This window comes from Cervus canadensis, chromosome 6 (genome assembly GCF_019320065.1).
Source record: "Cervus canadensis isolate Bull #8, Minnesota chromosome 6, ASM1932006v1, whole genome shotgun sequence".
Classification (NCBI taxonomy): Eukaryota; Metazoa; Chordata; class Mammalia; order Artiodactyla; family Cervidae; genus Cervus; species Cervus canadensis.
In genome coordinates, this window is record NC_057391.1 from 39,382,145 (window position 1) to 39,410,076 (window position 27,932).

At 37.3% G+C, this 27,932-nt stretch overlaps 2 protein-coding genes across 5 annotated transcripts in view; one reads left to right on the plus strand and one right to left on the minus strand.

The window, feature by feature from the left end:
• Window positions 1–563: 563 nt before the first annotated feature.
• KLHDC1 (kelch domain containing 1) overlaps window positions 564–27,932 on the plus strand; it is a 37,700-nt gene continuing 10,331 nt past the window's right edge. Inside the window, exons 1-11 of one of the 4 annotated variants that reach the window (XM_043471616.1) lie at window positions 564–821; window positions 11,579–11,649; window positions 12,106–12,223; window positions 12,656–12,774; window positions 16,549–16,627; window positions 16,962–17,009; window positions 18,308–18,391; window positions 22,598–22,681; window positions 23,162–23,220; window positions 25,999–26,111; window positions 27,616–27,688. In XM_043471616.1, coding sequence (XP_043327551.1) covers window positions 726–821; window positions 11,579–11,649; window positions 12,106–12,223; window positions 12,656–12,774; window positions 16,549–16,627; window positions 16,962–17,009; window positions 18,308–18,391; window positions 22,598–22,681; window positions 23,162–23,220; window positions 25,999–26,111; window positions 27,616–27,688 — 944 coding nt within the window. In that variant the 5' untranslated portion in view covers window positions 564–725. The remainder of the gene's footprint in view (window positions 822–11,578; window positions 11,650–12,105; window positions 12,224–12,655; window positions 12,775–16,548; window positions 16,628–16,961; window positions 17,010–18,307; window positions 18,392–22,597; window positions 22,682–23,161; window positions 23,221–25,998; window positions 26,112–27,615; window positions 27,689–27,932) is intronic. The other 3 variants (XR_006270017.1, XM_043471614.1, XM_043471615.1) reach the window with 3 other exon arrangements.
• On the minus strand, window positions 9,442–10,213 carry LOC122443458 (flavin reductase (NADPH)-like). The gene has a single exon (XM_043471617.1). It carries the CDS (start codon window positions 10,154–10,156, stop codon window positions 9,536–9,538), a length of 621 nt encoding a protein of 206 aa, XP_043327552.1. The 5' UTR covers window positions 10,157–10,213; the 3' UTR covers window positions 9,442–9,535.

The window sequence follows — 27,932 nt, forward strand, 5'->3', positions numbered from 1 at the left end:
CAATCCTTAAACGAATTAGAGTGGCTGTGTGCCAATAAACTATGTGCAGACGCTGAAATTTGGATTTGTATTTTTTATGAGTAATATCATTTTTTATTTTTTTCAACCATTAAAAAATGTATACTTATTTTTAACTTGTGGGCGCCACAGAAACACGTAGTGATAAGATTTGGCCTGCAGTCTGTAGCTTGCTGGCATATGTTTTAGAAAATTTTCAATTAAATATATATATGTATACATATATAAAATTCTCATTCTCTCCTATTCTCTCTCTCTCTCTGGATAACTATCTCTGCTGGAAGTTGAATGGAAGTTGAATGGAAGTACATAAAGCATTTGTGTACTAATACATTGATTTAAGTCACAGCAGCATCAAGTCCGTGTACAAGAAGTCCACAGAGTCACTGGATAAGGTACAGAGTTAGGCTGTTCCGCCCACACAACACAATCGCAAGTGACACGAAATCAGCGAGTGGCAGGGCTGCGGAGACGCGAAGGCACCTCCCTGCCCACTCAGACCTCAAGCATCCCTAGCTGGCGACGCCACCCCGGGCTCGGCTTCCCGGGCGGGCTTCGGGACGGCGCAGCCGCACTGGTGCCGCCTTCCCACCAATCTCGACCCTCGACGCGTTCCGTTCGTGCGTGGAGGAGCCGGGCGGGAGGAGAGGCCGCTCCGTGGGCAGGGGCTGCGGCGCGCCGAGCGGCTGGGCCCAGCGACCGCGCGGATGGCGGACTCGCAGCTGTTCTGCGTGGCCGAGGAGCGCAGCGGCCACTGTGCCGTGGTGGACGGAAACTTCCTCTACGTGTGGGGGGGCTACGTGGTAAGGGGAAGAGGCGGGACGGGGCGGACTCGCGCCGGGAGCCCGCCCGGCCTCCCGGGCCGACCGGCCGGCTAGCCCCCGCCCACACCGGCCCAGAGGCGGGGGCCGGTCCGCGGCCCGGGCCGGCGCCGCCGGCGCCCCGCCCGGCCCTCTGCTGTCGGCCGCTCTCCCGCCGCTTCGGGGCTGGACGCCGAGCCGCCGTTGCTTGCACTGGGAAAGCCTTCAAAGCCCGCTCCGGGGCTCTTCCCATTCTCCAGTCCGCCGGGTCCTCGCAGCTGGCGGATAGCTTGGCTTGCCCAGCGCTCAGGCGGTTACTGCGCGATTGATGATCATTTTTAAATGCTTACGCAGACGCAAAAGCCCACCGAGGATGCCGAGCTATATTAGTCCATAAATATTTCCTTATTCCCGCGGCGCGATTCGGAATCACTGAAGCATTTAAGTATTCCTAAGTTGTTTTTAGTGGCATTCCTTTACCAGTGGGTAATGATTTTTTTTTTTTTTTTTCCGAATCTGAAAACAGGCTCATATTAACAGTATGAATGTTAGGCTTTAAAATCCTTATTACAGTGGAGGTTTGAATATGTGCTTTGTTTCTATAATCGTAGGATTATAGAATCAAGGATTCTAAAGATGGAAAGCAGTTCTGGAATATATGCCAACCCCTTTAGTTTAAGATTTAAGAAAAGAAAAACAAAAAAAGCGAGCCATCTGGAGTTCTACTGGAGGTAGAACAGATATTTTTCTGACTGATTCAATACTATTATGTGACAGATGTAACATGATTGAATCGTTCAAAGAAATAAAGAACATACTGTTTATGTTAAATGATTCTCAAATCCAAGTTGGTTTTTGTTGTTTTGTTTGTGTGTTTATTTTTAATCTGATTCAGTGTCAGGATGGGAAAATCGGAACTCACATTTGAGTGCCTACTATACGTGGCATGTGTTACGAAATATATTCCCAATCTTATATAATCCTTACTATACCTTGTAAGGTAAGTAATATACTATTTAAAAAATAAGGTCTATGAGTCAGTAAGAGTAAATAATTTGAATGGCCATTTGGCTGCAAGGGCAGCAGATTCCAACTTAGATATATTGGATTTCCAAAGCCTATTTTATTTTTATGATAAACATAAATTAGGCTTTCCTAAGGTCTAATAGTTCCACCTCGTGTTCTTGGTGAAAAAGTAGTCTAGATATAATGATGGTTTTTGCAGAAGAAATATTTGTATTGTTTTGAGCTGTACTACTTGAAGATGTACAGTTGTCAGACTTCATGGCTATATTAATTCTTAGTATTGTGACAGATGAAAAAAATCTCACTTAAGATAGTAATCTGTAATACCTCATATCTGGTGACAGTATAGATTTCTGTTGGGCCCATAACTGAAAGGTCTGGTGTTTTTACATTTCATTTTAATCTTGAAAATTGTGTAATTGGTAAGATTCCAGGTTTTCAGATCACAGTTAGTGAGTAGAAATACTTCCTGCTACTGATCCAATGAGTAAATGCTATAAGAACCACCCTGGAAAGTACCACACAGATTTGGATCAAGCCTAGTTTTAAATCCAGGGATTGTCAGCACTTAAAATATGTCTAAGGCATAAGGGAAAGGAAAGAGAGAGTGGGAGGCAGAAAAGAATATATATAATGATGAAAAAGTAGAATCATTCCAACAATTGTTTTATTCACATCCTTCTGAACAGCTAAAAGGCTCTGGAATCTAGAGGTAACCCAGTAGTCAGTCTTAAAGAATAGTATTCAGTTGATTCCAGATTGTTTGTTCCAAGCCCAGTTTTCCTCCTCATGAACACAATGTGTGTTAAAATTGACAAAAGTATATCCTAAAACTTGAATGGCCCACATATATCTGTCTAAATTATTATTACCCTATTATTGAACATCTTGTAAAGTCCAGTGTATCTGAAAATAACCCTACCTCTAGAGGTAAGAGCAGCAATGCTGAAAAAAGTAAATTCTAATTGGTGCCAGAATATTCTCTTGTTCCTAGTTTTTTCATATATTTTCCACACTACTGAAATTCATACAAACTTTAGTATTACAACTAGGAACATTTAAAAGTTGTGAGTAGTTTTTTCTAAATTTTTGAGGAGAAACACAATGTTTTAGCATGTTTACAGATGATATACTTTCCTCTTAAGGTTTAATCATATGAACAGTTCTATTTCTGTAATACAATTGATGTTAATACATTTTGCCCTAAACCTTTCCTTATACAAACTAGCTGTATGAGTCTGTTTAACTATATGTTTCTGTTTTGGAAAAGGACTTAAAGGAAAGAAGAATCAATTTAAAAAAACGTTTGAAAAGAATGAAAGTTGGAGGTTTACAGTACCAGATTTTAAAACATAATACTGAAACAAATCAGTGATGCAAGTTGAGATAGCATGATGGAATGGAGAAGAAATTACATAAACAACCAAGCATATAAGAGTATTTCGTATATAAAAGGCAGCATTTCAGTTCTGGAAGAACAGTTGCTTATTCAATATGTTCCTGGGACTACTGGAGGAAAATGACAGTAGAGTTTCGGATTGACAAATATAGAGAAATTAAGCCATTTAATACCAGAAGAAAATATGTGACGTGTAAAATTCTGAGTTGGGAAAAGAAAAACTGAATTGGGAAAAAACTATAAGGGAAAAAGCTTGGTAGATCAAAGTTGTTTTTTAATATAAAAGGAAAATTGTTTAATCATCTTAGAGCGGTTAAGATCAGAGTTTTAAAAATTAAAATCTGTGCTTTTTAAACACCATAAAGTGAGGAGGTGAATGACAAACGGGCAAAGTTATTTACAACATGTGTCATAGACAAAAGTTCTGTAAAAATAAAGACTGATATTTCCCTGAAAAATGAGCAATGGACAGGCACAGAAATTTAAAAGGAAAGAAATAGATTGTGAATCAAAGAAACAGAAATGAAAATTTTATTTTCCAACTTGCAAATATTCAGAATTTTTGAGAAGAGTGTAGGGAAATGAATTACTCATGCACTAGTAAACTTCTTTGGAGAGAAAGTTAGCAATGTGTATTAAAAGCCTTAAGTGAGTATTTCTTTAACCTAATTATTTATTCATAGATGGTCACACAGACCATCCATATTATGTGGAGATGTTAATTCTTTTTAGATGGCCAGAATTTGAATCCCCTTCCTCTTGTTGTATCCCCCACTAAGTGAGTCTTGCTTTAGTTGTCTGAGTATTTATTTTAGTTGTCTGAGTACCTCCTACGTACCTTCATAGAAAATATATTCTGTAAGAGAGGAATTTTGTTCCCTATTCTGTCCTTAGTGTCCTGAGTCAGACATAGCTCATAGTAGGTGCCCAATAAAAAAGAACAAGAGTACCAGGTTTTTTCCCGCTTCGCTTGCAGCTAGGTTCTGGGCAAGTAGCCTGGATGCTATTGGTTAGATGTATGTGTGGTAGATTTGGACTTAAGAATAAAGACGTAAAAATCAGGACTTAAGGAGGATTCTTGGCTACCCATAGAATTTGTAGGAAGATAAGGTCCCTGGCGTAAAAGGCAGTTCTACACGCTGCAATGCTACAAGCTGCTCACCAGCGACCGGGGCAGTTTACACTTCAGACTGGTTCTCTGGGTTTTTAGGTCTTGCTTCTCTTAACACAAGCTGGTTCTCCAGCTTCCCTGATGATTCCATGAGCTACCTAATATTCATTTATTAGAATTTTATTCTTTAATTTAAAAATTTGAAATGTTTATACAAAAGGATATGTAAAATAACGACATCAGATTAAGAAATCAGCTAAAATCAGTACCGTAGAAGTTTCCTGTTTATCCTTCCCTGATTATATTGTTCCTCCCACGCTCATAGAGTACCACTATCTTGATTTCTTATTAATCACTGTTTTGTTTATAGTTTTATCACTTATGCATCTGTCCCTAAACAATATATTATTTGGTTTTTTAATCAGAGCATGGGTTTTCTTTCATGACTTAATTCTTTTAGTTAACATTGTGTGTTTTAGACTCATACGTGATTTGTATTCAGCTAGTTGTGCACTTGCATGGCTGTGACTGTGCTTAGTGTTTATTTTGTTTGGTCAGTTTCTGTGCTGTGCAGTTATTAAATATTTTGAAAATCACTGCTAGATTTATTCCTTTGATGTGTGTACTATATAATATTCTATTGTGTGAATTCACAGCAATTTCCTTATCTATTCCACTATTGATGTATATTTGAATGTTTCAGGTTTGTTTTTTTTTTTTTCTTTTTGGAATTGTAAGCAATGCTACATTGAGCATTCCTTATAACATGTCACCTATTATACCTGCAGAGGGGCATATACATTCTCTAGGGCAGACACCAACGGATGGGATGCTGGGTTGCCTGGTCACACACTTCCAAATTAAATTGGAAACATCAGTGTTACCAAAATATTTGTATCAATTTACACCACCCTCACCAACTTCCTTGTTCCATATCCTTGACAACATTTGGTACCATCTGGCCTTCAAATTTGCCAATGCAGTGAGTGTGACGACCTATTTCATTGTAGTTTTTATTTGCTTTCCATGATTACAATACAGTGGAGTGTCTTTTCATAGCTTTATGAACTATTTGTGTTTTCTGTGAAAACACTGGTTCATGTCTTTTGCTCACTTGTCTATTGAGTTGTCTTTTACTGATTTATAGGAATTCTTTAATTACATAGTTGTAGGAGTTTAATATGGCTTTTCAGTTTGAGGCTTCCCTGGTAGCTCAGTTGGTAAAGAATCCGCCTGCAATGCAGGAGACTTGGGTTCGATCCCTGGGTTGGGAAGATCCCCTAGAGACGGGAAAGGCTACCCACCCTAGTATTCTAGCCTGAAGAATTCCATGGACTGTATAGTCCATGGGGTTGCAGAGTTGGACACGACTGAGCAACTTTCACTTTTCTCAGTCTGTAGCTTATCTTTGTACTTTCTTGATTATATTTTGTTCAACAGAGGCTTTTAATTAATGACATTAATGCTTTGTACTTTCTGCATCTTAAATCTTTCCCAGCGTGGAGATCATAAAGTCTCCTATATTGTCTTCTAAACAATTTTTGGTTTTGCCTTCCACATTTAATTTCTTTTAATTTGAATTTTTTGTTTGGTTGGTTGGTTTAAGGTAGGGATCCAATTTGATTATATTTTCAATATGGGTAATCAGTTATTCTTGTGTCATATATTAAATAGTCCCCTCTTTCCGTACTCTGACATGCATCAAGTTTCCTTGTTTGTGTCATCTGTTTCTAGGTTCTTTATTTTGTGAAGTTTGCTGTTTATTCTTGGAACAGAACCTCCCTCAGTGTCTAAATGACAACAGCTTTACTAGAAGTCTGAATGTTGGATGGTAAAAGCTCCACTCACACTCTATCTTGTACTTGAGGAATATTTTGGTTATGTAGGGACTTTTGTTGTTTCATATACATTTTCTTTACTATTTTTATTATAGTAAAATATATAAAACATTTAATTTGTCATTTTAACCAAGTTAGTGTACAGTTGGTGGCATTATATTCAGTGTTGTCCAGTGTTACCACTGTCTGCTTCCTAAATGGTGCCGGTGCTAACGAACCTGCCTGCCAGTGCTTGAATGTAAGAGAAACGGGTTTAGTCTCTAGGCCGGGAAGATTCCCTGGAGAAGGGCATGGCAACTGACTCTAGTATTCTTGCCTGGAAAATCCCATGGACAAAGGAGCCTGGCTGGCTACAGTCCATAGGGTCTCACAGAGTTGGCCTGACTGAAGCGACTTAGCACACACCGCTGTCTAGTTGCAAAACTCTACCCCAAACAGAAATTCTGCCTCCCTCCCTTCTTACCCCAGGCCCTGCTAACTTCTAATCATTCTATCTTTATACATTTGCCTTTTTCTAGATTTTCATGTAAATGAGATCTTAATAATGTTTATATTTGTGAGTCTGGCTTCTTTTATTTAGCATATTACATTCATGGTTTGCCTACATTGCAGTATGTGTCAGAACTTCATTCCTTTTATAGAGAATAGGATTACATTGTATGCATATGCCACATTTTGTTTATCCATTCATCTGTTATTGGGACACTTGGGTTGTTGCCCCCTTTTGTGTATTCTAAGTAGTTCTGATATCAAGATTGGCATTACAAGTATCTGAGTCCCTATTTTCAATTCTTTTGGGTACGTAGGAGTGGAATTCCTGGGTCATGTGGTTATTCTACGTTTAACTTTTAGAAGAACTGCCAACTTGCTTTCCACCGTACTTTCTCATTAGTATAAACTTTAGAATCAGATTGTCAAATAAATTACTCTGTAAGATTTTATGTTACTGTACTCAATCTTTAGATCACTTGAGAGTGATAGACATGTTATGAAATTGAGGCTTCAGGTCCAAGTATCTAGTATATCTCTATTCAAGACTTTTTGATGTCTTTCAATAAAGTTTTGTAGTATCTTCATCAATATCTTGTATATCTTTTGTATCTATATCTTATATATCTTTGCTTGGCTTCTTTGTGTTTTTGGTTGTTAGTTTCTTTAAAACTAAATTGCTTGATTATCACTGGTATTTAGAAATACAATTAACTTGAATATTTTTTACTCTGGCAGACTTTCTAAACATACATTCATTCTCAAAATCCATCTGTTAATTATCTTTATTTTCTTTTTTTTATCTTTATTTTCTATATGGAATCTACACATGATGACAGTTTTGTTTCTTCCATCCTAATCTTTATTCGTAATTTTTTTTATTATACCGGTGGACCTAAAGTACAGTGTAAAATGAAAGCTATTTTTTCCTTGCTCCTAATCTCAGAGGGATTGTTTTAAACTATTAACCATTAAGTTTAATGATTGCATAGGGTTTTGTTTGTTTGTTTGTAGGTGTCCTTTTTCAAGTTAATGGCCCTTTTCAAATGAACAAGGTGCCTTTCTACCCAATTTTCAATTTGTGAATGTTGAGTTTTCAAGAGTGATTTTTGCATTATACTGAGATAATTATGTTTTTTCTTCTTTACTCTCCAAATGTGATGACTTATAAAATAATAGTAATATTTATAATATTAAATCAATGTTCCATTCCTTGGATTAAGTACAAGTTAGTATAATATGTTACCTTTTATATACATCAACTGGATCCTATTTACTCATTACTTTTTAAAGCAATTTTACATCTATGTTCAAAAGTGGTTTGGCTAGTATTCCTTCTTTTATATTCTGGAGTAGATTTTTTGGAAGATTTAATTACTTGTTCTGTGAGTGTTTGGAAGAATTCATCTGTAAAGCCATCTGGGTTTGGTACTTTGTGGGGGAGATTTTAAATCTCTGATTCAATCAAAACTATGAGATTATTCATATTTTCCATGTTTTTTTTGAGTCAAGTTTCCTCACGCATTCTCTCTCTTCCTCCATGTCTCTTAACTTCTTTTTTATATATTCCATCTCTCTGGGCTATGTTTCTGGATTAATAAGTTCACTAATTCTCTCTCTCTTTTTTTTTTAGGGTAACTTTGACAAAAGCAGTTTTAGTGGAATGAGTCTGAATGGATTAATCTGGGTTGATGCTGTAACGAGCAACGAAGCAATGGAGAGCCCCACTGTAACTCAGTGTGGAGCCTTTGTTAGGAAGGGAGCCGAGAAATGAGAGAAGGAGTTGTGGAAGAGTTCTGTTTTAAGATGAGCAATACTAAGGCATGTTTGAGTATCGATAGGGGTGATCTACCACAGAAGCAAAATTTGATGATGAGAAGGGATGATGAAAAGAAGGGATAATTTAGGAGTGAAATCACTGAGAAAATAAGGAACTAGGGCCAAACTGTTCAGTTCTGTGCTCCATTTGGCTTTTTGCAACACCACTTTTAAAGATTAGTTAAACGGACTTCTCTTTTTAACCATGAGATGAGCATACAGTCAGTTTAATAAGTATTATTCATGTATCCATTCTCTTAAGCCACAAATATTCTGTTGGTCTTGTATGTCCAAGTCACTGTGGTAGACTCTGGAACAACAAAATAAACATGACCCGTGCACTCATGAAACTTGTATCATGGCAGTGGTGGTGCTGTGTGGATATGATGCAGACAAAGGACTTGGAAGGGAAGGTATAGGATTTATGAGAGCATTTAACAGGGACCTTAATCTCTTAACTTTATTCTAGAAGAGTAAAGAAGCAACAAAATGATTCCCAAAGAAAGAGTAATTAGCCGAACAAATTTTGGGAGAGCCCTGCAAGAAGAGAGAAGAACATAGGTGAAGGTCCAGTAGGAAACTTGCATGGGTTTAGGAACAGAAGGAAGACTGGAACTTAATGACTAAAGGCAAGAACTTTGGAGGGATAGCAGGTGCTATACAGCATAGAATCATAAGAATTTTAGACCATCCTGAGAGCATCAGGGAAGCACTGAAGGGACTTAAGCAGAAAAGCGACAGAAGCCATTTTCATACTGTTTCTGTTGTAAAGGTGTACTCATGTGGCTACTAGAGCTGGATACCATTAAACCTTAGAGTCATACATTAACTCCTTTTCTTAACAATTATTTACTTGTCCATCAGTCAGACATGGTTTCCTCAGTCAGACAGAGTGGAAGTTTCCTTGGAAATTTTTTTTTTTTTTTTTTTTTGTGGATCCTCTAGAGTAATCTGAAGCTCTTGGCTCTAGTTTTATTGCCCCCTTTCTTTGTTCTCTGTTTCACAGGATGCTGTCCTCCCGGACAGGGCCAGAGCCCTATTCATACACATGGGAGGGGTAGGTGCTGTGCCCGTCGTACTCATCAGTGGTGAGGCAGCGCAGCATGAAGTGGCCCAGGTCGTGTTTGGAGATGACCCTCGAGGGCCCTCGTCCATCCAGGGTCACTGTGTAGGCCCCAGTCAATGGGTGGTCTCCTATATGTGGTGGCATCACGGCCACGTACTTCAGGCCCGACTGCTGGAGTACCTTGTGCATCCGGACATGGTCATCAGTCACATCCTGCAGTCTTGGGGGCACCTTGGAAGGGTCCCACAGTAGGAAGGCCGAGGTGCAGGCCACGACCTTGTCCACACCATGGGCCTTCATGGCCGCCACGATGTTCTGGGCACCCTCGGACATCATTGTGGTAGGACTGAGGTCATTGCGGGTGCCCAGCAGCACGACGACAGCATCTTGCCCAGCCACAGTCTTGTCCACGTCAGCCGGCTCCCGGACGTCACCCACCACCACGTGGGCCGGCTGGGGCCCCTCTGAGGGCAGCCTGGAGGGGTCCCGCACCAGCACCGTCACCTCATAGCATGCTTGCACCGCCTGCGCCAGCGTGGTGAGCCCGGTGTTGCCGGTGGCGCCGAAAAGGGCAATCTTCTTGACGACCATGCTGCGGGATCGTGGGGGCGCGAGGCCGCGGAGTCGCAGGACACGCGGGAACCGACTCCCTTGGAAATTTTATTATAATGTTCTTCTGCTTTGAGTGTGTGTGTATGAGAGTAGGGAATGGGGAGAGATACAGACAGAAACAGATATGGAGTTAGAGACATAGAACTAGTAGTCAGGATACTATTTTAAAATTTTAACTAGTAGAGCAATGAGAATATTAACTAATTCTACTTAGCATGTTAATAATTTATACATCATACAGAAATTCTTAAATTTTTAGACATTTAATTCTTAGATATTCTTAAACATCTTTTGCAACTAGCTATTTTTGAGTTATTTTATAACTTTTTTTTCATTTATTTTTATTAGTTGGAGGTTAATTATTTTACAATATTGTAGTGGTTTTTGCCATACATTGACATGAATCAGCCATGAATTTATATGTGTTCCCCATCCCGATCCTCCCTCCCGCCTTCTCCCCATCCCATCCCTCTGGGTCTTCCCAGTGCACCAGCCCTGAGCACTTGTCTCATGCATCCAACCTGGGCTGGTGATCTGTTTCACCCTTGGTAGTATACTTGTTTCAATGCTATTCTCTCAGAACATTCCACCCTCGCCTTCTCCCACAGAGTCCAAAAGTCTGTTCTGTACATCTGTGTCTCTTTTTCTGTTTTGCATATAGGGTTATCATTACCATCTTTTATTTTATAACTTTTAAGTATTCCTGACAGAGTTGGGTAAGGGTTTGTTTTAATCCCTAGGTTTTTAACCTTAACATAAAGAAAATTGTTATTTTATTCTTATTTCTCTTTTTATCATAAATATCAGAATGTACTATATATGTTTTCAGCTTCTTTAGAGATTATTCATATTCGGAGTTGGCATTTTGACTAGTTTAATTTATCTTGATCCTTAGATTCTATATTTAATCAACATCTAACACCATGCCTTGCACATAGTAGGCACTCAAAAAACATGTCCAGTGAATCAAGGTATTTGATATGGTGCTCTTAATTATATTTCATAAAAGTTTCCTTTCTTAACTCCTCCATTTTACCACAAATATATTGCCCTTTTTCGATATTCCTTTTCTTTCTGGCTTCATAGTCTTCAGTATTCTTTTCTAATGTTATTGTTTTGCTGTTTTCTCTTTCTTGAACTTCTTGGAAAGTTTAATGGCCCTCAGTCTTTTTCTGAGACTCGTATACTTGCTATTTTGTATTTGCCTACTTTCTCTTAGAAAATGTCTCTCTTCCCCTTCTCTTTTGATCTATCTTAATTTCTATTGAAAAAACCGTCTTTGAGGCTGTTTATTGTTTTTGTCTTTTTCACTTTTTACATTGTGGTTTTCCCATCCTGAGCAACTATTTAGTTGTTACTTTGTAAATAATAAACATAATTTTATGTATTCTGTGTTTTTAGTCTATTGAAGACAATGAAGTATATTTGCCTAATGATGAGATTTGGACCTATGATATTGATAGTGGGTTGTGGTAAGTAATTTTGCATTGCTTAATGTCCAGTCTTAATATCTGTTACAACTGTTATCATAGACAACGGGAGATCTGAGACCATACTCAGAACATACTGCAATATTATGTTGTCTCCCTTTCCCTTTCCTTCAGTGCTTTATTCCCTCTGGATGTTTCTCTCCCCAAATCCCTTCCTCTCTTCACTTGTTGTCCTTTACTATTCCTATCTGAAGACTTTGTTTTGTTCTACTATTTCCCAATTCTGGTGACATGAGAAGATTTTGTAACTTTTTTCCTCAGTAGGTTGAAAAGTCTTTACCATGGATCTTCTTACACTTTTTAGAGTATTGGCTACCATGATATCTTAATTGTAATTGTCAGTGACAATTTTCATTGAAAAAGTACTGATGGAGTTCAAAAGGAATTTTAATTTGCCTTTCTGGAAAGTTACGGCATCCCACGTTGTTCTTGCTGCAGGACAATGCACCTCATGGAAGGAGAACTGCCTACCTCCATGTCAGGAAGCTGCGGTGCTTGCATTAATGGAAAGCTGTACGTTTTTGGAGGATATGATGACAAAGGATACAGCAATCGAGTAATTTTTTTCTTTTCAATTCAGGAGTGCAGAAAAATGTAATGTTTAATGTGTCACTTCATCTCACAAGTATTTTGCAAAGAAGACATATGTAGAAAAGCTTGAGCTAACTTTAGATAAGGTTTTAAAAGACAGAGTGAAAATGCAGCATACCTGCTCCTCTCTGGTCCCAGATCCTTCTGCTTCTGAATTAACTGCTTACTTGGTTGATATCCATAGGGCGAGAACGAGAAGGGTAAAGATTCATTTCAGTATGTTTCATATATCATTTTTGCTTCTAAAACATAGTCCCATTTTCATTAACTCTACAATTAAAATTTTTACCTTTTAAAAATAAAAAGTAACGTTATTAATTTTGGATCACCTGTCCCTGTGACATATATTTAATTTTCCAATGCCCTGTCTGTTAACAGTATTCTCCTCTTTTAAAAGCTTTATTTTGTTAATTTACGAACAAGAGATGGAACCTACGTTTGGGAAAAAATCACCAACTTTGAAGGGCAACCACCCACACCACGTGATAAACTTTCCTGCTGGGTTTATAAAGACAGGTAATGCAGCAAAACCACCTGATTAACTGCGTTCAAGTAAGGATTATAGCTTGTGTTCAAAACAGAGAAAACTTGAAACTGAATTTTCTTCAAGATATAATTACAAACTCTTTTGACACTGATGGTAAAGGCAGTTTTGAATCCTAGATAAGAGCCAGGTCATAAGAATAAATATGGTGGAAGCAACTATTTGTTTTTTTTAATTAATTACTTAATTAATTTTCTGGATAGTTAATATAGTCACATGGTTTAAAAATCAAAACCATATTAAAAAGTCTAGCTCCCATTGTTGCGCCCATCCATCCTGTTCCTACCCCTCCAGATGCACAAATAGCTACTTTCATCAACATCCTTTGTATTTTTATAGCAGTGGTTCTCAAACTTGTCTGCCATAGGAATAATATAGGGATTTTTTTTTTTTAATGCTCTGAAGCCCAGGTAATACCCTGCTGCTGCTGCTGCTGCTAAGTCGCTTCAGTCGTGTCCGACTCTGTGCGACCCCATAGACGGCAGCCCACCAGGCTCCCCCGTCCCTGGGGTTCTCCAGGCAAGAGTACTGGAGTGGGGTGCCATTGCCTTCTCCGAGGTGATACCCTAGACTAACTAAATTACAATCCATGGGAGTATGATTTTTTTTAAGCTCCTTAAGTAATTCCAAGATGCAGACATGTTTGGGAACAGTTGCACTCTGTTACTTTAAGCAGATAGAAGCAAATACATACATATGTATATATATGTATACATACGTATGTATCTCTCTATATATTTATCTGTATCTTTTCTGCCTCTTTACACAAACATCTGTGTTCTCTGTACACTATTCTGCATCCTACTGCTTCTTTTATTTATTTATTTATTTTAGCCATTACTTTATATAATTTTTTTTTTAATATATTTTTTCCATTTATTTTTATTAGTTGGAGGCTAATTACTTTACAATATTGTAGTGGTTTTTGCCATACATTGACATGAATCAGCCATGGATTTACATGTGTTCCCCATCCTGAACCCCCCTCCCCCCTCCCTCCCCATCCCATCCCTCTGGGTCTTCCCAGTGCACCAGCCCCGAGCACTTGTCTCATGCATCCAACCTGGACTGGCGATCTGTTTCACACTTGATAATATACATGTTTCGACGCTTTTCTCTCAGATCATCCCACCCTCGCCTTCTCCCATAGAGTCCAAAAGTCTGTTCTATACATCTGTGTCTCTTTTTCTGTCTTGCATATAGGGTTATTGTTACCATCTTTCTAAATTCCATATATATGTGTTAGTATACTGTATTGGTGTTTATCTTTCTGGCTTACTTCACTCTGTATAATGGGCTCCAGTTTCATCCATCTCATTAGAACTGATTCAAATGTATTCTTTTTAATGGCTGAGTAATATTCCATGGTGTATATGTACCACAGCTTCCTTATCCATTCATCTTCTGATGGGCATCTAGGTTGCTTCCATGACCTGGCTATTATAAACAGTGTTGTGATGAACATTGGGGTACACGTGTCTCTTTCAGATCTGGTTTCCTCGGTGTGTATGCCCAGGAGTGGGATTGCTGGGTCATATGGCAGTTCTATTTCCAGTTTTTTAAGGAATCTCCACACTGTTCTCCATAGCGGCTGTACTAGTTTGCATTCCCACCAACAGTGTAAGAGGGTTCCCTTTTCTCCATACCCTCTCCAGCATTTATTGCTTGTAGACTTTTGGAGAGCAGCCATTCTGACTGGCAAGTAATGGTACCTCGCTGAGGTTTTGATTTGCATTTCTCTGATAATGAGTGATGTTGAACATCCTACTGCTTCTTTTAGTCTACACTGTACCATGGAGAACTTTCATTTTTCTGTATCTCTAGTTGGAAAGCTTGTTTTTTTGCTTTTGTTTTGTTTTTACAGCTGCATAGTATTCTTCCATGAGGATATACTATAGTTTATTTAACTTTTTCCTGATAAATGAAGCAACACTTAGATTATTTCAATTCATATGCCATTACAATCTATGCTTTAATGAATATCTTTGTGTTTATATACATATAATTGCAGATCTATTTGTTGGATAAAATTCCACAATTTGATTTCTGGATTAAAGGATAATACGTTTATAATTGTGGTAAATGTTTATTTTGCTAGGGCTGATGTAACAGAGTTCTATAAACTGAATGATTTAAACAACAGAAATGTACTTCCATGGTTGTCAGTGGTTAAGACTCTGCTCTTCCACTGCAAGGGGCACAGGTGTGCATCCTGGTCAGGGAACTAGGATCCCGCATGCCATGGGGTGTGTCAAAAAATGTATTGTCTCATAGTTTTGGAGGCTAGAAGTCTGAGATCAAACTGTCAGCAAGGTTGGTTCTTTCTCTGGGTTTTCAGGAAGAATCTACTTCATGCCTTTCCCCAGCTTCTGGTGACTTGTTGGTAATCTGGTGTGTAGAAGCATCACTCAGATCTCTGCCTTCATAGTCACGTAACATTCTCTCTGTACTTGCTTGTCTTCCTCCAAATTTCCCCCTTTTGTAAGAATACCAGTTATATTGAATTAGTGCCTACCCTAATCACTTCATCTTAACTTGATTGCCTCTATAATAGGTGTCCCCATGTCTCTGCCAAAATTATCTCATTCTTCCTGAACTTTGTCCACCTTTTACAAACTAGTCTGTTACTATTTCTGTTAGAATTATTTTAGAGGCCAGGTCTGCTAATTCCAATATCTAAAGTCAGCTATATTGACTCTTTCCTCTCTTGATTGTGGGTCACTTTTTCTTTTTGCCTTTTCATATACCTTCTAACTTTACATCATATGGCAGACATTCTGTTTGAAAGAACAGTAAAGGTTGTAGTAAACAATCATCTCTCCAGAAAAGGACATGCCCTTTCTTTCTTTTTCAGGCTGCTGGAGTGGACTTTAAGTCAGTCTAACCTGCAGTTGGCCTGTGCTTAGGCTTTGTTGCAGCTTTAGTTTCATTCCGTTTTAGCACTGGCTTCAAATGTTCTAATGCAGGATCAAGACTTTTCTTTGCTAGGACCCCACATTTTGAGCACTAGAAATTGTGAAGAGGTTTTGAGCTGGACTTCACAGCCATGTACCTACTTCTCAGAACTGGGAGAGATCCCTCCTTGTTTCATAGCCTAATTGGTAGGTATTTCGGCTGCTAGGGAGTTCTCTTTGCTCCGCAATCCCACTTTACACTTTTTGTACCTTGAGTGATGTCTTTAAGCATTGCATGTCCTCCCTGGCCTTTGTGGGCAGCACTCCAAGGTGTTTCCTTCAGATTTCCTGTCCTAATCCCAAACTTTAGAGTTGATAGCTCAGATTGCCTCAAGAAGAGTTGCTGTAATCTCTGCTGCTTCATACTCTTGGTGACTGGCCCGAAGTCCTCTCTGAAGATTATGTGAATACTTTTTGAATAGATTCAAACTCCCTAGGTGACTGAGTCTCTTAAGGTTCTAATTTGCTGTGCTAGCCTACCCGTGACTATTGAAATTTTGGCTGGCTTCTTTTACAAACCCTGTGTGTGCCAGGTTCTTCCTCCTCCTGCTGTTGCATCAAGGATGAAAGCAACAGTGGGTTTCTCTCTCCTACTGCAGGCTCATCACTTTCTGGAATTAGTTCACTTAGGTCTCTTTGTTCCCATAGCGGTTTGATTTTTTTTTTTTTTTTAACTATGGTTTTGTAGTTTATATGTCTTGTTTAGGTTGTGAGAGAAATGATGTCTTTCAGCTTTCTGTGAACAAGCTGAAAGCAGAACTCCCAAAGTGTGTCCTTTGTTTTGTTTTTCAGGTTAATATATTTTGGTGGCTATGGGTGTAGGAGACATAATGAACTCCAAGATTGTTTTGATGTTCATGATGCATCTTGGGTAAGAGAGTAATCCCTGTTTACCTTTTCCTCTAATTTAGTGTCACCTTAAAGTTTTTAGAAATAATGAGCCCAGTCCTTCTCATTTTAATTTGCTATAATTGATACTATGAAAAAAAAGTGTCTTTTCTCTCTTTTGAATTTGGGTTCAGTTGCAAGAGATTCTCTCTTCTAATGGTATCAGCCTTCATTGCTACTGGCAGAGTAATTTCTTTTCTGATATCATAAATCACGTAAAGATGCTTCTATTAGACAAGTAGTGGCTTTAGCACAACTTGAAAAACTTTGTTCATAGGTAACCACAGTGGCTGTTGCTGACATACACCTCCTTTTAGGTACGTCCGCCAGAACTATTCATAGCTCAGACTGGCTTCTGTATGACAGTGAGTAAGTTGGTAGTGATACTGCTTTTTTCTACTTATTCTTACGGGCTAGAGAATAAACTATTATATTAATGAAAGAAGTCATGAAATGATACTGCTTTTTTCTACTTATTCTTACGGGCTAGATTATATTAATGAAAGAAGTCATGAAATGAAATCCTCTAAATCTTTTTTAAAATGAAATCTTTTAAAAGATAACTTTAAAAGCCATTGATCTCACCACCAAGATACACAGTAACCTCACTTTTACCTTCTACTAGCGTATTTTATTATTGTATATTATTAATGTAAAGATATATGTACATTTCCTGTATATCTCTTTGTATATGGGTATTTAAAATTTCACCATAGGCTTTACTTAGACTGTGTGTGAAATTAATATATGTTAATACAATTGAATGATTTTTAAGTGATAAAAGTGGTTTACATGGTTTTTGAGTTTTTAAAATGAAGTATCTTTTAAGTTTTGCTGCTTACAGTATTACTGATAATTTTTAGTGATATAACTTCCCACTAATGATGTCTAATTATTTTTACTCATCAGTGAAAGCTCTCATTTTTTTTTCTCAACTAGTATAGTTAGGCTAATGATCATGTCCTGAAGTTTATGGTGTACAGGTAGGTTTTTTCACTTAGATTCTGAACTAGGTAAATTATTTAGTTTATTTGACTTGTCTGACAAGTCCTGATGCAAATGAATGACGTAGTCCTGATGTATAACACAAAACCGCTGCAGAGGTAAGCTAGAGTGGTGGTAGAGGATCTCAACAATGCAGAAGATACTACATACAGTCTAACCGCTAAATCTTTGCCTTGCCAGGTCTTCCTAGAAGACAGAGGAGAGTAAGCATACATTTAATGTATAAGAATAAGCTGCTTAGTTAAGTGATTAGAATTCTTTTACAAAAAGAACCACTGTTCCCTAAAGTTTCTAACAGCAAAGATGAGAAATTTGGCACATGTACTTTAGGAAAACAGATTTTCAAATCTAAATATCATTCTTTCCTCTGCAATTTTCAAAGAGATAATCCTTTGAGAGGATTGGAGGACTGTTAACAAGTATAGTGATGAGTCATGCAAGCAATGCTATGAGAAGAACAGGTGCTAGGCGATGCTGCTGTAGCCTGGGGATCACCAGTGAGCCACTGGTGAATGCGTAAAGTTTATAACTATGGTCACACTTGACTCTATTTCTGTAAAAATGCCTATTATTGCACCAGTAAATAAGCAGTGAAGCTATCATACAAATCTAAAAGTCGTTAAAAACTTTTAAAATATTTAAAAAATTTATGTTTTAGGAAGAGCAGATATTCTGGGGATGGCATAATGATGTTCACATATTTGACACAAAGACACAGAGTTGGCTTCAACCCGAAATTAAAGTAAGTATTGTGAAAAGTTACCTTTATGTTTTTATATTCATTAATACTTTTAAAGTGAATTTCTTTTACTAAGTTATTGGCTGTTAGTAATTGAGTTTGTAATCATGTACAAAGGGGTTCTCTTGAGTGCAGTCACTATTATTGTTTTTTTATCACATAGTTTTCTCCAGGTTAAGGTTTTCTAGGAAAATCTAGAGAGGTGCCATCATCATTCTTTACCCACAAGTGTAATGCCCTGATTTAATGAAGGCTCTTTTTAAAAGTCCTTTCGTAACAAAGTTCATGATTTTGAAAAGCCCATGTTTCATAAACTCCTGAAATCTCAGTACTCTTTCACGTGCTAGTGAGCAAACACAAATTCACATGAGTTTAAGCCGTAAAGAATTCTTGCATAGCTGGGAGGTGTATTTTGAAGTGGCTCACACAGTGGAAAGGCTACAGGGACCAGGGTCTTAGGAACTGGAGCAGGTTACCCAACCTCGTCACAGTATTTCCGTCTTTCTATTGGCTTCTCCCTGCTTCTCTGTGTGCTAGCTTATTCTGTCTGCTGCAGACTGGCCAGCTCATTTAGGAGGGACTATGGCCCTGCCTATACCAGCAGTTCTTTCTGTTGGTGCTGTATTTTCTCAATGTCTGTATCTTCACCCTGGCTCTACTTAGCTGTGTTCCTCCTCTATATCAATCCCCGTTGCCAAGGGTATGATTGGCCAGGCCTGAGTCTGAGACCTGTCCCTAGGGGAGCAAGGTATTATGATTGGTCAGATCATTGGAACTGTGCAGAATAAAATACTGAACAACATTTTTGTTCGAATTTTTGAACAAAACCAAAAATTTGGCTCAAATTCTATTCTCTGTGATTTTAAGAGAGGAAAGAGGATTTGAGAGGATTGGAGGATTGTCAACAAGTACAGTTATGAGTCATTCAAGCAATGCTCTGAGAACAGTTGCTAGGTGATGCTGCTACAGTCTAGGGAAAAACCAAATTTTTGTCCACTAACATGCATGTGGGCTTCTCTGTTGGCTCAGCAGTAAAGAATCCACTGACAAAGCAGGAGTTTGACAAGTTTGATCTCTGGTTTGGGAAAATCCCCTGGAGAAGGAAATGGCAACCCACTCCACTATTCTTGCCTGGAAAATCCCGTGGACAAAGGAGCCTGGTGGGCTTTAGTCCCTGGGGTCGCAAAAGAGTTGGACACAACTTAATGAATAAACCACAACACGCATGTATGCCTAAAATTCCTTGCAGTTCAGCTTGTGTAAATGGAAGTGAGGGAAGTTCTATGCAAAATAAAAAGTGTTACAAGGCTTGACCCATCTCAGCATCCTCTTTTTCCTAGCAGTAGCTTTCACATTTCCAGTGTTCTTCTGTTCTAATTTTGGAACTGATCAACTATCAGTCAGTCATATTTGTTGATGGAAGTTTCCTGCAAGTCAGTATTTGAATGTTAAGATTTATGTGTTAATGAAATAAAAGCATCTTGTCTCTCTTAAAATAATTTCATATCAGTAAGCAGGTGGAGAGAAATTTTATTGACACTGGATCTACTAAAACTCATCCTAGATCTCTTTCAGGCTTCTTAACCCTTTGCTTCCTTAGAGAATAAGCAAGAATCTGGAGCTACTGCACACATAGTTTTAGAATGTGCTCCTTGGGATCAGTGAGCTGAGGTAGTTTCTAAGGAGTTCTTTGGGACTTCAGGTCTTTCCGTGACTGTCTCTCCTTACCGTAGTTTGTATCCCTCCCATCCTTCTGTGCCAGGGACAGGGACACTTTTAGTTATTGTTTAAAAATATTTTCACTGTGATCTCTCTGATCATTTCTTCAGATACGTTCTTCGGTTCAGTTCAGTTCAGTCGCTCAGTTATGTCGACCCCATGGACTGCACCACGCCAGACTTCCTTGTCCATCACCAACTCCCGGAGCTTGCTGAACTCATGTCCATTAAGTTGGTGATGCCATCTAATCATCTCATCCTCTGTCATCCCCTTCTCCTCCTGCCTTCAATCTTTCCCAGCATCAGAGTCTTTTCCAGTGAGTCTGTTCTTTGCATCAGGTGGCCAAAGTATTGGCGTTTCAGCTTCAGCATCAGTCCTTCCAATGAATATTTAGGACTGATTTCCTTTAGGATTGACTGGTTGGATCTCCTTGCAGTCCAAGAGACACTCAAGAGTCTTCTCCAACAAATGTACTCCAACAAAGAACTGTTACATTGTTTATATTCTATCTGAAAGTTTTTCTGATGTGGTTGCAGCTAGAATCTGTTTTCTTTATTTTCTAGAGACTTCCTTAAATTAATTCATTGTTCCTAAATATCTGTATCAAAGTGCAAGGTAACTTGATACAGTGTAACAGTTACTTGTTTTGAAGCTGAAGAAACTGGATTTGCATTCTAATTATGTCATGAAAGAGCTGTGTATTTTTAGATAAGCCATAGAGTGTGACATAGGCTTCCCAGGTGACCCTAGTGGTAAAGAACCCACCTGCCAATGGAGGAGATGCATTGATTTTTAATAAAGAATCTGCCTGCAATGCCAGAGACCCAGGTTCGATCCCTAGGTCAAGAAGATCCCCTGGAGCATGGCATGGCAACCCACTCCAGTATTCTTGCCTGGAGAATTCCATGGACAGCGGAGCCTGGTGGGCTACAGCCCATAGGATCACAGAGAGTCAGAAATGACTGAAGCGACTTAGCACACACACATAGCGTGTCATCCATAAAGTGGAAGGTTGAAAGAGTTTTCCTGCACAGGATTCTTAACTCTATCAGAACAGAATTGCGTTATTTTGAGTATTTCAAACAACTTAATAAGCACTATGCATCGTTTACACAGTCACATAGGCTAATGCAAATCCCATTACTTTGTTTTTGTTTGGACTGATATGAACCCAGTTTATTCAGAAGCTTTGATTGGCTATTAAATGTATTTCATAAATAAAAAAGGAGAAGGTCAACATTTATTTCATAATGAACATATACGTAGTAGAAGAATTTTTCTAAAAGTTCACATCAGATACTGGAGACTAAAACTTGTCTTGCTTGAAGAGTTGGGAATCACAACACAAATGGTTCCTTCTCATTTATTTAAAAGTCTTATGTAGGTAATGGGGCTTCCCTAGTGGCTCAGATGATAAAGAATCTGCCTGCAATGCAGGAGACCCAGGTTCAATCTCTGGGTCAGGAAGATCCCCTGGAGAAGGACATGGCAACCCACTCCAGTATTCTTGCCTTGGAGAATTCCATGGACTTTGGAGCCTGGTGAGCTATAGTCAAAGTGGTTGCAGAGTCAGACATAACTGAGCAACTAACACACACACATATAGGTAATATCAGAATTATTTCTTACTGTGTTGACCTTATAGTTACTCAAGTAAACCTGAAAAGTGTAGAAAGTTGTGATCTTTGATGCAGAGATTAAATTTTGTATGCCCACATTTGGTAGCCAACGAGTTGAAAATACTGGGTTCCTTCAGAATTCGGAATGAAAAATACAAATAGAAAAGTACTCATCATGAACATGTGGAAATTATGCAGAAAAGTATTTATATTTTATTCATTCATCTACTCATTACACTTTTTTCCCCACCAATCTGAAACTTCTCTGAAGAAAAGATCTGCTATGTTTATTCAAAGCAAAGGATAAAGGTGTATTATCAGTTAATGTCAAGAGTTTTAGTAAGAGAGAAAACACTGGCTTAAGCCAAGAGTAAAGTTCTTATTGTGGAATTTGAAGCACCAAGAGTCTTCAGGGACAGATTTAATTTTTTTATTAGAGTCTCTGAGATTACCATTCTGTGTACTGCTCATTCATATTATTAACTCTGTGTATGTGCATGTGAGAGAGAGAGAGAAAAAAGAGAGGAAAGAAGGGGTGGGGTGTGTCAGAGAGACAAAGAGAATGTCTTTAAATTTAATTTTTAAATCTTTACATTTTGAGCTAAAATTAATGTGAAATCTCATGCACCAAATAGTGTCAGGTATTTAAGAAAAACATTAAAAAAAATAAAGATCTGAGTGAATTAATTCCTTAAGAGTAGTATTTGTCTATAATTGCTTACTACCTTGGACAGACTTTTGCATTAGGGTTTTTAATTAAGCTACATACATAATTGTAACTTAGCAGCAAGTATTTTGCATCCTGAGCATAGGAATGTAACTTAGAGCCGTTCTAATCCTTAGTGCTCTGTTTTCTGATCTCTGCTTGCAGGGTGGCATTCCACCACAGCCACGAGCCGCGCATACATGTGCAGTTCTTGGAAATAAGGGCTATGTCTTTGGCGGACGTGTTTTGGTTAGTGTTTTTTATGGAAATGGTCTTTTCTTGTTTGATGTTTCCTATAAAAATTTATCCTTTGTTTTTGTGGAATAGCTGAACATTCAGATAGTCTGGAAATTAAAATACCATTCAATAATAGCTTTAAAAAATCTCCTATTACCTGAACAGACCATATCTAAGTAATCACAAATGATTATAAATCATATTTTAATGGGGAGAATCCTTCACTTCAGTGATTTATCAGAAAAACCTTACTTCTTATTATCTAAATCTTGTTAGTTTATACTCATTTTTTCCTTTCTCCCCTGACACATTCATTTGGTAGCTCTATGATAATTTTATTAATGCTTAGCATTGTTTCCCAATATGTAAACTTCTGATATTAAGTAAAATAGAGTTGATCTATTTTTAATATGACTTTATTTTAAAGCCAAAATTTAAGTCCATGAAATATGTAAAACACCAACTGACCAATTTCATGCATTTTTATTTTAGCAAACTAGGATGAATGATTTGCACTATCTAAACTTAGATACCTGGACCTGGTCTGGAAGGTGAGTTTGAAATTCTAAGTATTGTTTTAACCTATAGGTATTTCTGTGTTTGTGTGTGTCTGCACATGCATGCTGTGATCCAAATTTGGGTCTGTAAAACTGAACAGATGTTTTCTTCCCCTTCAGATTGTTTGCCTAAGCAAGGAATATGTAGATATAAATATAGAGTTTGTTCTTTAATCAGGCTACCTAAAACATGAGAACACTAACAGTTAATTGATTATGTGAAAGTACTGGGTTTTTTTTAAATTACTGGTTTTATATTACAAATTCTTAAGGGTCTTTAAGAAATAATGAAACAAAGAGATAATCAAGTGAGTCAAAATCAGATTTTATTGCTCCTAATATATATTTAGAAATAGAATAATATATTTAGCTATCAATTCATCTGTTCATGTAATGAGATAGAATGAGAGCCATACATTATGCCAAAGTACAAATAGTGTTAAAAAATGAAACCACAGAAGTACTAGAAGGAAATATAACAATTTATCTTTAAAATCTTGGCGTGGAAAAAGCTTTTCTAAAGATGATATAAACCCAAAATTCATAAATGAAAAGACTGATAAGACCACTTAAGAATTAAATATTTCTGTGTAGAAATATATACCATAAAAAGTTAAGAGGCAAGTTGGAAAATGCAAACAAAAAGCAAACTAGAAGTAATATTTACAGTAATTCTAACAGAAAGGGCTATGATTCACAAGAACTCAGAAAATCGGAAAGAAAAAGACAATACAGTAAAAGTGAACAAGGAACATGAATGAACAACTCGTAGAAGAAATACGAATATTTATAAATTATTATTTTTAATGTTCAACTTCATAAATTATTAAATAAATTGAAATAAAAATAATAATTTTCACTTTCCAGGAAGAATAATTACAAATGACCAGTGTATCCTATGTTGTAACAACACAATTAGTGGGTGTTTAAATTGGTACAATTTTCTGGAAGGTGGTCTGGCAATGTGTTTAAAATATGGAATTTCTACTTTGATCCAAAATTCCTCCCAAGACAAAAATTGGACAAGTGTTTATATGTGTGCACATATATGTATATGTGTGTGCATACACAACAAAGATGTTTATGGCAACATTATTTATAAAAGCAAAAACATGACATCAACCCTCATGTCCATAAGTGGGGGCTGTTAAATCATGGTACATTTGCCCAGTGAACTGCCATGCTTCCATTACCAAAGGAAACTATGCTTCATGGAATATTCTGCAACATATTAATTGAATGAAAAAAATTTACAGAACAGAATATGTGATCCTATTTGTATATTTTTAATAAATACGTTTAAGTGTGCATAAAAGTCAGGAAAGATATATACCAAATTATGATTTCTTATTGCTGGAAAACAGGATTATAGAACTCTCCTTTATAAAAAATAATTTTGTGGTTGAACATTTTGTAACCCAAATATTTTTTAATAGTTACAAAAACAGTAAAAATATTTCCATTTTGGAAAAAACAAATTACATCTTCTACCACAGGCCCATGTTATTCTCACCTCCTATATTAGTTAAACTTTTTCACTTATGGTCTTTTCGTGTGTTTTTTTTTTTTGGCCTCAATGCATGGCCTATGGGATCTTAGTTCCCTGACCAAGGTTTGAACCTGTGTCCCATGTACCAGGAAGTCCTTGTGGTTATGTTTTTTAAGAATATGACAAGATTTGTTTGAAATCTTTAGAGGTTTATCCTGGATCTGGAATAGCTTGCATGCTTTTATTTTGTAATTAGAGTAGCTACTGTTTTCAAGAAATTCCATAATAAAAAGACCAAAGTAAAAAACAACAACAAAATCCCACAGTCAGCTGAAAATACAAAATTAAATGTGAAACAACAGTCAAAAATGATAGACATGAAAATAATTACATTGAAAACCTGAAGAAGTTTTTACTGATTTACCAACAGGGAAGCCAAATCTGGCCTCTGTACACTGACACCGAATTAAATCTCAAAGATAGAGTTTTGGGTGAAGTAAAAAAGAATAGCTCTACGCTGTGCCAGGCAAAGGGGACAACAGTGGGCTAATGCCCTCAAAACTGTGTGTCCCCACCCGAGGGAGCTTGTGAGGAGTCTTACAGTCCAGGAACAGGACTGCTGATAAGGATCAGGGTTTGTGCAGGGTCCACATTCCTTCAGTCCAGAGATCATCTGACGTCAGATGATGACGGGCAAACTGTGACCTTCCCTGCCATGATGAATGTTTCATCGAGTAGTTAACATCTTCCATTTGGTGAGGGTTTCAGTGCTACAGAAGAGTTCAAAGATATTATATATATCCCTTGAGGTGGAACCAGGACCCTGCCCCAAAAATGCACTTTTGTTTCTTTACTGCTCCTCCCTTGTTTCTGCACCCCCTCCTTTCCCTGATCAGCAACTGTTTGAACCTGCCCTTTGGAACTCAGAGAAGGGGACATAGAAAGGCTTTTGTGCCTAGGAGCTCCATAGGATCCAGCATTTCTGTAGGAATGATGCTCAGTATGCATTGTGAATAACTAGGAATTGACTTTTTAAATTTTCAGTCTGTGTTCCATGGCCAAGAGGGATAGATGTTACAAGGAAAGAAATGGCGTAAATTTGTCTAAGAATTTAAGAATGTTTTAAAAATATTATTGTAGGTGGGATTAGTATAATCAAATTTTTTTAAACAGGGAAGGGCAGTTTTTTCTTTCGAGATCTGAGATGATCAAAAACCTTTTATTTTCACTAACACAGTCAAAATTTTTTTGACTAGACTTTTCTATTTTTTCCCTCACCACAGGATTCCTATTAATGGAGAAAACCCTAAACATCGGTCATGGCATACTTTAACACCAATAGCTGATGATACTCTTTTCCTGTTTGGTGGACTAAGTGCAGACAATATTCCATTAAGTAAGCTGAAGTTTAGCCTACAATTAATATCTTATTCTTTTTACCTAATTGCATTTGATACTATGGTATCTTTCTTTTTCTGATTTTATAGTTTACCTTTATCCCCAACTATGTGGTCACATCAAGAATTTAGAAGTCCCCTTTGCTTTTGTACCCTTACCTCTCTTTAAGTTCTCCTGTTTCCTTGGTGTAGGGAAAGGAAGTAGTTGAACCTAGGGGAATTAAAGCCCCTTTCAACTATAGTATTCTGTGATTTTGTGACCTCCTAATTTTGACCCAGATGCTTACACTATAGTCTAGAAGAGGGATTAGAAGAAGAGCCTTTCCCAGAAGGCTCTGAAAAGACAAGGTGGGAATGCCACTTGCTTCTCTTTTTGTTCCAGAAGTATAAAGAAAGTGCTTAGCTAGAGTTTTTTTAACTCCTGACACTGCTGATTCCAATGGCTGTGAGTTTGTATCCCAGTTTTTCTTCAGCAGTAAAAATTGTGGCATCAAGATAGACAAATGACCAAGAATATTCACTTAGTTTGACATATTAAGTGTTTTGTAATTTAACTCAGAGTTTTCTATAGCTAGAGACATTTTCCTTAAGATACTTTATATAAGACCTTAAGACCATTTATATAATTTTATATAGGCTGTAAAAACAATTACTTGTTTTCCAAGAAAAATTTTTATTGTGCATCAGCTGTGTATCTGGCAGTCTGCTGGCCAAGAAACTCCAGATGCTGGTTGGAGGAACAGCCAGTTTTTATAGATTTTTATACTTGTCTAATTTTGTGGGTTTTTTAATTAAAATAGATTTGGAATATAATTTAAAAACTAACATCTATACATCTTAAATAGATACAGTATTGTGTCAATTATATCTCAATAACCAAACTGGAAGAAAAAAATTAACATTTACCCATTACACTAGGGTTTACTTAATTATATCTTCATGAGCTCTAGTGCTTCAGATCCCTATATGCTGGTTTTTGTCATTGAACTATGGAGAACTAAATTTCCTAACTCCTAGTCTAGTCAGTTTCCTCCCTTAGAGATTCAGTTTAAGATATGGTCATGTGGGTATCAGATGATCCCAGAAAACCATTTGGAGTTTTCTTGGCTGTGACTGTAGCATTGTGGTTAAATGATAATAGCACTGTGGCTATTTACAAAATGTCCAGTTGTTGTTTTTTTTTTTAGTGATGCTCACTGAACTATGTATGGGGAAAGTGATAAGGGAGCTAGGATTTGCTTTAGAATAATTCAGCAGCAAGAATGACAAAAAGACATAAATGGAGCACATGTGGCAAAACCTTAATAGTTGTTGAATCTGGGTTATGTGAAAGTTCATTGTCATGTTCACTTGACTTTTGTCCATGTTTGAGAATTTTTATGGTAAAATAGGCACACACACAAAAGATAGTCATATAAATGTAGCATGATAAATTTGGGGAAAAAAACTAAAATTTTATCCCAAAGACCTGATCTTAATTTCTGGACTGTCATAATATTGCAGGTGATGGTTGGATTCATAATGTCATAACAAATTGTTGGAAACAGCTTACACATTTACCTAAAACAAAACCCAGGTAAGTCCAGAAGTTGGCAAATATTGAAATAGTTAAGAATTTTAAAGTATTAAGATATACCAGTAAATTTATAGTGTTTGTCATTAAAACCAGGAACCATTTGGAAGGATATCTTTCAAGTAAACTTGATATTACCCAAATAATACATAGTAGAAAGGATATATTCAGTTTCTATCCATATTTGTATATTTGAAAGTATTACTCTTTTAGCTAACTGCATAATCTTGCCTGATAAATATCAAAA

Bases quoted from the DNA above. Each gene is read 5' to 3' on its own strand.
- LOC122443458 (XM_043471617.1), bottom strand. From the start codon at position 10,156: ATGGTCGTCAAGAAGATTGCCCTTTTCGGCGCCACCGGCAACACCGGG.